This window comes from Coregonus clupeaformis, chromosome 33 (genome assembly GCF_020615455.1).
Source record: "Coregonus clupeaformis isolate EN_2021a chromosome 33, ASM2061545v1, whole genome shotgun sequence".
NCBI classification, from domain to species: domain Eukaryota; kingdom Metazoa; phylum Chordata; class Actinopteri; order Salmoniformes; family Salmonidae; genus Coregonus; species Coregonus clupeaformis.
The window spans coordinates 22,235,228-22,247,513 of NC_059224.1; the positions used below are offsets into that span (position 1 = coordinate 22,235,228).

Below are 12,286 nucleotides of genomic sequence, written 5' to 3' on the forward strand. Positions count from 1 at the left end.
TACAGGCCTCTCTCATCTTTTTAAGTGGGAGAACTTGCACAATTGGTGGCTGACTAAATACTTTTTTCCCCCACTGTACATATTACCTCAATTACCTCGACTAACCGGTACCCCCTCACATTGACTCGGTACCGGTACCCCCTGTATATAGCCTCGCTATTGTTATTTTACTGCTGCTCTTTAATTATTTGTTACTTTTATTTCTTATTTTATATTTTTATTTAATGTATTTTTTGTATTTTTTTAGTATTCTTTCTTAAAACTGCATTGTTGGTTAAGGGCTTGTAAGTAAGCATTTCACTGTAAGGTCTACATCTGTTGTATTCGGTGCATGTGACAAATACAATTTGATTTGATTTGGTGGACATTCCTTCAGTCAGCATGCCAATTGCATGCTCCCTCATAATTTGAGACATCTGTGGCATTGTGTTGTGTGACAAAACTGCACATTTTAGAGAGTCATTTAATTGTCCCCAGCACAAGGTGCACCTGTGTAATGATCCTGCTGTTTAATCATCTTCTTGATATGCCACACGGGTCAGGTGGATGGATTACCTTCGCTAAGGAGAAATGCTCACTAATAGGGATGTAAACAAATTTGTACATAACAATAAATAAGCTTTTTGTGTGTATGGAACATTTCTGGAATCTTTTATTTCAGTTCATGAAACATGGGACCAACACTTTACATGTTGCATTTATATTTTTGTTCAGTGTAGTTCGCCTAATTTCAGTTTATGTGACAAAATAAGATAGTACAATGATTCTTTACACTATACTATCTAAACTGCTGTGAATATACTTTCCAAAACCAAAAATATTGTTTCAGCTGTTTGAAGCTGGTGTACAAAACCAAAATGTAAGAACAGAGGGCATAGAAATAGTTCACATAGAACAGCTATACCGCTTCTTTGACTTGCTTTCAAGTAGAATGATAGATCTATAACTCACATTTCTATGTCAATTTGGTCGTCGCCCAAAAAGTTACATATTGCCACTTGACCAATAACAAAGAGAGTTCCAAACCTCTGCCAATAACGACTAGTTTTAAGTTTTCCCCTCTCCACCCAGACATTCCTAGCAAAATTCTTCCTTGAGAAAAGTTTTTGCTAAAAAGCTATTTTTGCCCATTTGAATGGGAATCTATTACAGTAAGGTACTTAATTGTTAACGAGAAATGATTTAATATTCATATAAAAACGGCTGATTTGGGCCTTTAAATCATCTATTGATGATTGGGCGGATTAGTTGATGCTGAACCGCAGGGCACCGGGCAAAGGCCAGTCACGTCATCGAGCGAACGCGGGGAGGGAGGAGCGCCATTCTCAAACCGAACAGTAATATGTGCCGCTCCGTAATTTTGTCGACAAGGCAGCATGGTGCATCGTACAGAAACATACATATTTTCCATAAAATAAATGTTTGAATTGTCTAACTACCTTCATTGGGAAGGCAGATAATTATTTTTTATCCAAAGCAATCACTTTTGCATGGGAAAACACAGAATCCTACTAATTACTACACGTGCTTAATTACGTCACTTTTGTTTTGAGCGGACTTCGCCGTGGACTTTGAACAGGCCCCTGGCTCACGCCCGGGAGGCAGCCCGGTTCCAAATCCAATACAATGTACTTTCAGCCGATGCAAAACACGCCTACACGAGCGCGATTAATCGAACCCCCTCATTGACTGAACGTATCAATCAACAATTAACAAAACCCAGACCTAAACTCTGTAATTTACATATGGTAATCATTATTACCATAATTATCATATTGATAAATATATATACTTTGCTTATGGCTCCTTGTGTGCTTTTGTATCCTTTATGTACATATATGTTTGGATGTAAGATTTACCATAGTGTTGTACCTAAAAGGCCATTCATTACTGTATTAATTTACAAAATAAATCTAAAGACAACACAAACAATAGGCATGTTCTCCCTTTTCCTTTCTGCCTCACCTGCTTCAACCGAATGTAGATTGACCACGGCTTCCAGACTTTCTCTCCATTTCCTTCCTGTAAAAGAGAATCTCCAAGATTCAAAGGGAGGGAGGGGAGGGATTTGGACACAAGAGGAGTCTCAATTTAGGGTGGGGGGGTTAGGAAGGGGGGGTGGGTTGATTCTTGGGGTCTGCTGCCTTCAGAAGCACTAAACCCCCCTTCTGGAGACAACAACAGTCAGTCTGTCATCATCACTGTTAGAAGCAGAGGGGACTCCAAAGGAAGACTGGGAGAGAGGGCAGCAGAGAAGCACTGGTTCATAGGAAGAGGACAGAGATGGACAGAGGGGGAAAGGTGCAACACCTGCCTACTGTTTTTTTCTGAAGCACAGTGTGTGTGTGTCACAGGAGGTTGGTGGCACCTTAATTGGGGAGGATGGGCTCGTGGTAATGGCTGGAGCGGAATTAGTGGAATGGTATCAAATACATCAAACACATGGAAACCATGTGTTTGATGCCATTCCATTTGCTCTGTTCCAGCCATTATTATGAGCCGTTCTCCCCTCAGCAGCCTGCAAGGCCCTGCTGTGTGTCTAAATGACTCATTGAGTATGCACTTTTTCTGCTTTTCAAAAGTAATGCCATATGCTTGTTTTGACAGCAGTATGTACTGTTCATTAATAATACATGTCTGTCCATATGATTGCATATATTCATTACCTTTCTCTAACTGGCTGCATTACCTCCGCATTGAATCTAGACATTGTATCATGTAAAAACTACAAAGCCAGAATAAATCCATAACAACTGGATTATTCACTTTATTTGTAATACCTCTGTGTTTATCATCTTTAATGACTCGAAGGGTGGCACCAAACTGTAGCCAGTAAAATAACAGTGTAACAATATGCTGATAATAAACTGTGCTTGATCTCATTTGAGTTTCAAGTCTACTGTATGTATGAGGAGGTCGGTGTTGCACCTTTACATGCAACTGCAACAGACTGGGGTAGATTTGAACTAATGACAATCAAGAGAGAACACATATTTTATGTAAAAAATGTTTATCAAAGATATAGAACAGTGGGATGTGCTTGTGTCACTCAATCCCTTGTCCTCCTCTGGGATCTATGGTAGCGACTACAGCATGTTCTACATTGTGAATTTGGCAGATTACAACTCCTATGCGGGATAATGTCCTCCTTTTAAACAGACTACCATTGGAATTCTGTCTGGGAGTTTTTATTGAGACGGAGGAAACATTTCAGTGCGGTACATTTCTAGAGTGGCGTGTCCGTTGGTCAAACCTCACCTGGTCGGGTTTGTTGGCTCATTCAGAGAGTTCCATGTGTCAAAGGCATATCTACTGCATATAGTGCTCTTCAGAATAACATTACTGCATAGTTGCACTGCTTTCTCAAGTCATTTATGGTGTGCATTATTGTAGCATTCAGCCCTCAGCATGACTATAAAATATTTTTATTTCTGTGTGATCATTTCCAAACTCTTCTGACCCATTTCACTTTTACAGTTAAGACTTTCCCATAAGGGTTCTTGGTCCTCCAACTTCATCTTAGAAAATATGACAATGTGACCTAACATTCATGTCAAGGTATGCATCAGTGTTGCATAATATATGTGTATGTGTGCAGCAAAAATATAAATAGCATTAAAACTGATTCAAGAAAATTCATTCATAATGTGTTGTTTGTGTTTCAGTGATAACTCAGCAATTGTCTGAGTGGTATCATTATCATAACAACAGCAGTGTAGCCACTGTGTATCTTTATAGTATAATAACATTGTTGTCCATTCTCTTTATTCAATTACAGTCATGTTGTGTCAAGTTGACTCTCAGACTTCGACTTTAAAAAAACAATAAAAAGAACAGTTCAGTTAAGTTTTACTTTTATTTTTTTCCTTCAAGACTACGTCATAGTTGTTTACTGTTTTCCAAAAGTACATCCACAAATCCACAAAGTTATGTCAGTTACAGTAAGAATAACGTATGATAACACTTCAAAACTTAACACACTGAATAGTAAGTATCTTAGACTAAACTGAAGCAATTACTTGTTTCGTAATTTGCTTTCAAATATACTGTAAATGCTGCTAGTATATATACTAAATATTTATTATATTATTAAATATAGTATCAATTTATGTTCTTTAGTCATTCCACAATATAGATTGCTGAACACAAACATGAATTGTTCCAAATAGCAATATTCATTAACTTAAAATAGCTGCACATTAATCATATAAAAATGTAACGTAAAAGAATCATGAATACTTGACATGTAAAATATTGTATTTTCACTTAAGAATGTGTACGTGAGTCTAAACAGCTTTTGCTGTAGTTGTGTACTGCTTGGTGAAGTTGTAATACAAAAGTATATCCATGTAACAAAAGGGAAAGTTAGGGAGGTCCAAGGTGTAAGAAACTAGTGCTAGTAACTGGTGCTTGAGGGCTGTTGCACATTGCTTTCTTTCTTTCTATCTCTCCTTCTTTTCTTTCTCACTCATACACAATGTGTAATTTCTCTCTTTATTAGGGTCAGATATTTTTTAAGGTTCACAGAGTGACCACCACAAGACCACATGACATTAAGGGATTTGAATATCAACACTTATCATCCCTTTGGGACTTTTTATTCTCTCAATACTATACAACTTTGACCTAATACCAAGAGCACATTTATTCTAATAACAAAAGTTACAATGAAAGTGAGAATGCCTTTTTATACTGTTAAGGTCTGAGGCATTTAAGTGTCCACTTGCTGATTCACATCTTCTCCTCCGGTATACGATATCAATATCCAGACATTTGGCTACAGGGTGTTCCATAAGGATGTTTAAAAGGGGGTCTTCTTTTTATGACACATATTAAGGTGCTCTTAGCTCAGTTTAGCCACCCCAGCCCAGTAGGCTCCCTTCTAAAGACTGTAAAGCTCTCTGTTACTGTATTATTTTAGGGCAGGCTGCGTTAAAACCGTCGGCCACCAGGGGGCCCTGGCCACCTCTGGCCTCTGCCAGGTGGGGGGTGATGAGGAGGAGAAGCTGGTCCATTGTGGTAGCTGTGTAAAAGGATAAAATCACACATTGGATTCTCGTGCTCTGCCACCAGGGTGTACACTCTGATAGCAGTGTGTACCCCCTCTCATCTCTTCCACTGCACTGGAGGGTCTCCCCCTTTCAGCTACTCACTGTGTTGATCACAAATCTCTTTCATGCACTATTTAAAACTGTGGGTCCAAAACCTTGAGCAGGGTTTAAGATTTATGAGGATTTATTCATGTTTTCTTAACCTTTTTTTTCCATTGTCATTCACCATTTGATACTATTTGATTAACCGTACCATTGCTAAGCGCGAAGAAGAGGCATTAAATGTGATTCACATCAATTGAGAAAAATAGGTTGGGAAATTAGAGGGCATAGGGAAGAAAGAGGAGACAAGCTGTATGTGTCATAACAGAGCTGTAGAGAAGGAGGGAGGGAGGGAGGAATGGAGTGAGTGGTTGATGTACATGTTAACAAACATCTTACCCTCTGGGGCCCCTGGGGTGGAAGTGGCGTGGAGGTCCGGGGGGCATGCCTCTTCCTCTGGGGTATGGGGGGTGCCCTCTAAAGCCAGGGTGGCCCAGGGGGGGAGGCGGAGGGGGGCCGTGTCTATGGTAGGAAGGGTACAGTGATTTCAAGAGCAAGTTAAAAACACCAACTAACACCAAGGACATTATATGATTTGATTTATGATCGTTTATCAATGATGGACTGATGAACACTCTTGATGACATCCATGATATTGTGGATGACAAGATATCTACTGAGTGACTCGTATGTGGCTATACTGGTAGGCTTTACCTGTGCATTGGTGGGTAGGGGCCTCTCAGGTGCATGGGTGGGGGTGGAGGAGGACCCATGCCCATAGGTCCGCCTCTCCCCATAGGACTGCCCCTTCCCATAGGCCCTCCCCTCCCTATCGGACAACCCCTCCCCATCGGACCGCCCCTCCCCATCAGAGCGCCCCTTCCTCCTCTCCTGCCCCTCATGTCTGGGTACGGCCGCATCCTCCCCATCCCTCTCCTGCAGGCATATAGAGGCATCATGGGAGAATGAGTCATTTGGTGTGAGTCAGACGCATTGTAGAAAAACAATAGAAATGTGAAAATGAATTCCAGAAATAGCATGTGAATACCTGTCATTCATTCAGCTCCCTGGCTTTGACACAACACTGATACCATCCCATGCATACAGAAGCATCAGTTCCTTACCTCATGGGTCCAAACCCATTCATGTCCCCACCCCGTCCTCTATCCCCCCTGCCTCGTCCGGGTGGGCCAAATCCTTTCATCATCAGGCCCCGCCCACCACGCATGCCTCCTCGGCCAATCCGGAACCCCTGGCCACGCCCTTTGAACCCACCACGACCCCTGTAGAGAGGAAGAAAGGGACATACTGTAGTGTTACATTCTACAGGGTAATGATGACTGACCAATAGCAGCCTGAGAAGATCTAGTCACATGACTGACCTGGATTTGTTTTCTGATATGGGCTCCTCAGATGCATCTCGGGAAGTTTCTGTGTTGTCCGTCACCTGCTCTGTATCTGCGTCCATCTACAAGGAAAGAAAGACATCATATGTAGTGGATTACGAAGCAATGATTACCACAGTCATCTTAAACAATGCTTCAAAGGGCTTTAAGACTGTCATAACATTGACATGATAGTTTTCATAACAGAACAGATGATGTTAACTTATGAGCATAGTCACGACATGGCTAGCAGTACAGTATATCTAGGTTTGCATAAAGTGTAACATTTCAACCTGAGCTGGAAGCTTAGCCTTGAGCTGAGCCTATGACCCCTCCTCACATTGGAAGTAATACACAGATGCCCCATACATTCATGGGTATGTCATACATTATACAACCTATAGTCATTTTGATATTGTGTGTAAATCGCTCGTACACCAACGCTTTGGGGACGTCATCCCCTTTAAGCTGTGATGTAATCTACCATCTGTTCAGAGTGACAGCCTTTTAACACATTCAAATTAGGGTACAAGTCGATAGGTCACACAGGCTTCTACACAATAGAGACCCTACAGGAGTCTCACACATTCCTAATGAAACTATTGTAGCTGAAGGGGTTATTACAACACTCTTGTTGGGAGGAATAGAATTTCTAAAGGTTGGCAATAGAAAATACATGCTTGCTTAATACATACCTCTTCATCATCTTAAAAAAAGTATTACCACAAAAATTACTACAATGGACATTTTACTGTATGGCACTAAACTGTATTTTTGTTGGGTTTTTAATTTGACAGAACATGTGTTGGAATATTAAATATTTGAAGCGACACACAGACCACAACAACATCCTGATTAATTATGTAAATTAACATTTGAATCAGCCAAATAACCATATAAAAGAGGCAAAAAACACTGCGTGAAAGATAATTGCATATTTCTGTCACATTTGAGAGTTATAACTAACAGATTTCAGTGAAATAAGTAATCACGATGCCACTGGAGGAAGAAAAAAGGCCAAACTGATATTTTTCTGTACTAAAACTAAATAAATAAGTGAAAATATCAATTAAGCGTTGCCTACAACTACAAGGTAATCAAGCATGATGTGGACAAATGTCAGCTTCTCTCTTAGATCTGAAGACTGGCTACTGGCTGATTAGCAACAGTACACAGTACAGCACAAGAGCATTCTGAGTAACTTCTGACATCATGAGTTACCATGATCCATGTTCAGTATAGCAGAGAAACTCCCAATACTAAGCCTTTGATTCAAGGTTATTAGATATCTAGATATCCATACTAAGGCCTGTGTTTATGGACATAGTGGGAGTACAGAGCTTCAAAGATCCCTGCTCCAGTCGCAATCCCTTTCAGTCAATGGTTGAACCTAAACCTGGACATTCGTAGAGAGAGTGCCAGTTTATGGCTGGGCAGAGTTGTGCATATTTTTTTTTATTTTACCTTTATTTAACTAGGCAAGTCAGTTAAGAACAAATTCTTATTTACAATGACGGCCTACACCGGCCAAACCCGGATGACGCTGGGCCAATTGTGCACCGCCCTATGGGACTCCCAATCACGGCCGGTTGTGATACAGCCTGGAATCGAACCAGGGGGTCTGTAGTGACGCCTCAAGCACTGAGATACAGTGCCTTAGACCGCTGCGCCACTCGGGAGCATGCACAAACGAACACAGAGAGAGTGAATCCTAAGCCAATGAGAGCTTTAGGAGTTAGGCACGGTGGCTGCATGGAGTGAAGCTGGGGCCAAAACTGGGGTCGTGAGAGATTATTTATAGTGCAAAGGCCTGGGCATATTGTAAAATGTAGCACCTGCACCATTGCAAGGCTGGAGTAGGGGAAAGGCTGGAGTAGGGGAAAGGCAGGAGTGGGGGATGGGGTAGGCTATGGGGCAGAAGACAGGGGCACACACACACAAACACACACACACACACACACCACAACACAGCTGATAGACATTTCACACGCCTGGAGTTCCAGAACAGCCTGCACCAACATACAGTGAAGAGTCTCACTACTGCATTGTGTGGTGACATTTTAGAATCTGCCTCAAGGAACCAGACCAAGGCAAGATGAAAGATATGGGGGGGTCTGCCTGTCTTTCTGTCCAGAGGCTTGTGATATACTGTGGCAATTGTGGGAGATATAAAGCTGGTAATCATGGAGTTTCTGATTTATTTGTGTGGAAATTCATCCCGATATCTCATAAATTCTTCATTAATCTGTTCATCTATCTTGCAAACACAAACGATATCCAGCTATCAAAATTACAGTTGAGTTATCATCAGTGATTCAGCACCATCTCATTTGGAGAGTGCCCAGCTTAAATTGCATATATATATATATATATATATATATATATATATATATATATATATATATATATAATAAGTAATATTAAGGTACTATAAGAACTTTGGATATCAATTTAACTTCAGGTTATGGACACCTAGGGAAACAACATTTGTCAAAGGCAACTCCTTCAATTCACTACTAGCAGTTCAATGATTATAATTCATTAACCTGCCACGGGTCAATAAACATGCTGTTATTTCCAACAATAGCCTACATAACTGATTGTCATTGTTTACATGCAATAGCTGACATATCCTAGGAGGCTATGTCCAGACAAACGTCATGGAAATATACTAAACATAGCTGCAGCTGATTACAAATGCCATTACCTACACCCACAACCATCAAGACTGTGACCATGAGAATCTAATATTAATGGAAGGTTTATGTTTTATTTTAGCTTCCTACTGAAAAATGTGTATAGCCTTTATTTATTTATTTTAAATAGTGCACAATGTTCCTTCTGCACGACTTCACAAAATCAATAGGCACAGTACCATCATCTGTGGAAAGCGCACATCACTTGGTGCTTTGGTGAGGTAATAAACAGGGAAAAATATGTTCCACTTATCAAGAAAAGCTGATTAAAAAGTAGGATACCTTTCTCATGTCTATAATCCTTCATTCGATAAGGTTGTCTGAATCACACTTATAACGAAACAGATAGGTGCAGTGGTTGTTCAAATCTGGATAGAAACATCAGATAAATACGGAGGTCTGGAATGAATAAATAGAATGATGTTGCTGTAAAATATGCAGAAGCAATGGCTTACCTCACTGGTAGTGAAGAATATTGAGGTCCAGAAATACAACTAAATAGAGATACTTACTCTAAATAAAATGAAAATATAAAAAGGTTTGCGAAAATAAATATGTTAAAAAATATTATATTCTATACCCTGTGCTTATATCTAGCTTTGAAATGGCGGCATCAGCCGAACGGATTACATCCAAGGCTCAGATTTTTCGTGAAGGATACGTTGTAGTGAGAGTTACGCCCACAGGAAATAGAGTCGCTCTCTGATAGGCTAAAACCGCTGTTCTTGTAATACCCGCTTTAGAATTTGCACCTTCTTATTGGTAGAGGAAACATTTATATTTCGAACAAATGTTTGGTGAAATGTTTGCCATGCAATTGTGAACATTTATTGATGAACTCAATTCGTCGGTGCACAGACTCAGGACCATTCTTGATACACAAGGGAAACTGTTGAACATTAAAAACCCAGCAGCGTTGCAGTTCTTGACACAAAACGGTGCGCCTGGCACCTACTACCATACCCTGTTCAAAGACACTTACATTTTGTGTCTTGCCCATTCACCCTCTGAATGGCAAACATACACAATCCATGTCTCAATTGTCTCAAGGCTTAAAAAGCCTTATTTAACCTGTCTCCCCGCCTTCATCTACAATGACTGAAGTGGATCAAGTGACATCAATAAGGGATCATAGCTTTCAACTGGATTCACCTGGTCCGTTAATGTCATGGAAAGAGCAGGTGTTCTTAATGTTTGGTATACTCAGTGTATGTCATGCAGACCTATGCTTTGCCTGTGTCATATGATGAAAACATCGCAAATAAAGAGGACAATATTGGCATAATACTAACCTCAAATATATGTTTGAATCCTCTCCATACTATTTGAATATGATGGGCATCACAGAGTTAAAAGAACATAACATTAATCTGGCCCCAAATGTACATTTTGTTTATAATGTTTGTTTAATTCATGTCAATAATGTAAAACAATAATAGCCTATTCACATAAAAGAAAATTACATGGTCAAGTCAAGTCCCCACAGAATAACAATTATTTACATCAGATCAGGGGCAGAACAATTCTAAATACAATATGAGAAATTAAGTTATCATCCACAATAGCACCAGTATCAAAATTAACAAAACAAAAATAGTTTTCCAAACAAAAAAAGTTTGCCAATAGCCTACACCGAATACCAAATAGTTTGGCCTCGTTACGCATCATGTAAAACGTGGCCAGCTTTTACGCACATCATTATGCGTGGTTGAGGATGTCCGAAAGTTCATTTATATACTCAATGGTGTATTTGAGAGTTTGAATTTTGGTCAGAGGTTGTCCCCTTTTACTGTAATCTGGAGGCAGGTAGTCGCGGAGCTGGTGCAAAGCTTCTGCTAGGCTCCTCATTCGCATCTTCTCCCTCTCGCTCGCCTTCATGCGTCTCTTGGTCGACATCTTTGGTTTGGTTTGTTTCAGCGTTGCGCACGGAGTCGGGCTGTGTCCTGGTAAGCCATAGGATACATTTCCGAAGCTCTGATGCCCAGTTGAGCTTGAGGACATCTCGGGCGAAGAGCACATCGAATCGAATGATGATTCTGGTGAGGTGGACTCAAGAGAATCATGCCCGTTCCCAAAAGCCCTTTCCTGCGTCTTCCAATCCCATTCAGAGAGCATTTTCGAGGTAACAACTTCAATGTCACAATCCATGTTAGCAATATCCTCAGACACGTTATCCATACTGTGACCTCGATGATAGGCTATCCAGGCAGCTCCGTGGAGAGCAAATTCTGAAAAGCGGTTTGGGAAACCGTTTTATATGGACACAGCCCTCCGTGGTTTATGAGTCCCCAGTTGAAGCGAAAGTTCAAAGAAAACTCAAGTGACAAAATGTGACCTTCCCGAAGGACGTCGTTCGTTGTCACCGAGGTGCCAATAAGGCGAAATAGACGGATAATGTGTAACAGAATGAAAAATAATTCGATTTTCTTTTGTGGGAAATGGCTCTTTAGATGGGCACGACAACAATTATCAGTTTGATGTGACCTCTCTAATGAAGGAATGAAAGGAGATCGTTACATCTGGGCTTTTCACACGTCATTGCCAGAATGGGAAACGTGTGTCTAGGCGTACTCCAAAGTCTAGAAGGTAACAGACGTATACTTTTTTTTATACTGAACAAAAATATAAAGGCAACATGTCAAGTGTTGGTCCCATGTTTCATGAGCTGAAATAAAAGATCCCAGAAGCGTATTTATCTCAAATGTTGTGCACAAATTTGTTTACATCCCTGTTAGTGAAGATTTCTCCTTTGCCAAGATAATCCATCCACCTGACAGGTGTGGCATATCAAGAAGCTGATTAAACAGAATGATCATTACAAAGATGCACCTTGTGCTGGGGACAATAAAAGGCCACTCTAAAATGTGCAGTTTGGTCACACAACACAATACCACGTTTCAAGTTTTGAGGGAGCGTGCAATTGGCATGCTGACTGCAGGAATGTACACCAGAGCTGATGCCAGAGAATTTAATGTTAATTTCTCTACCATAAGCCGCCTCCAGCTTTGTTTTAGTGAATTTGGCAGTACCTCCAACCGCCCTCACAACCACAGACCACTGTAATCACGCCAGCCCACGACATCTGGCTTCTTCACCTGCTGGATCATTTACA

General features: G+C 40.6%; 2 protein-coding genes across 4 annotated transcripts; both read right to left on the minus strand.

Annotated features, from left to right (window-relative positions):
- Positions 1–1,483: 1,483 nt before the first annotated feature.
- si:ch211-51e12.7 (uncharacterized protein LOC336335 homolog) lies at positions 1,484–9,846 on the minus strand. Of its 3 annotated transcripts, none has more exons than XM_041860364.2 (6): positions 9,457–9,539; positions 6,476–6,561; positions 6,218–6,376; positions 5,808–6,029; positions 5,493–5,615; positions 1,484–2,022 (listed from the first exon to the last, which is right to left on the minus strand). In XM_041860364.2, exons 1-6 carry the CDS (start codon positions 9,463–9,465, stop codon positions 1,971–1,973), a joined length of 651 nt encoding a protein of 216 aa, XP_041716298.1. In that variant the 5' UTR covers positions 9,466–9,539; the 3' UTR covers positions 1,484–1,970. The 3 variants fall into 3 exon arrangements, with proteins under 3 accessions (XP_041716298.1, XP_041716297.1, XP_041716296.1); XM_041860363.2 differs by lacking the exons at positions 1,484–2,022; positions 9,457–9,539 and adding exons at positions 3,838–5,023; positions 9,630–9,846; XM_041860362.2 differs by lacking the exon at positions 1,484–2,022 and adding an exon at positions 3,838–5,023.
- A 755-nt stretch (positions 9,847–10,601) lies between these two features.
- msgn1 (mesogenin 1) lies at positions 10,602–11,453 on the minus strand. The gene has a single exon (XM_041861208.1). It carries the CDS (start codon positions 11,350–11,352, stop codon positions 10,873–10,875), a length of 480 nt encoding a protein of 159 aa, XP_041717142.1. The 5' UTR covers positions 11,353–11,453; the 3' UTR covers positions 10,602–10,872.
- Between the last annotated feature and the right edge of the window lie 833 nt (positions 11,454–12,286).

Coding starts and splice junctions, on each gene's coding strand:
- si:ch211-51e12.7 (XM_041860362.2), bottom strand. Junction 6,377..6,475: donor ATATCAGAAAACAAATCCAG/GTCAGTCATGTG, acceptor TCCTCTCTACAG/GGGTCGTGGTGGGTTCAAAG. Junction 6,030..6,217: donor AATGGGTTTGGACCCATGAG/GTAAGGAACTGA, acceptor ATATGCCTGCAG/GAGAGGGATGGGGAGGATGC.
- msgn1 (XM_041861208.1), bottom strand. CDS start 11,352: ATGGATAACGTGTCTGAGGATATTGCTAACATGGATTGTGACATTGAA.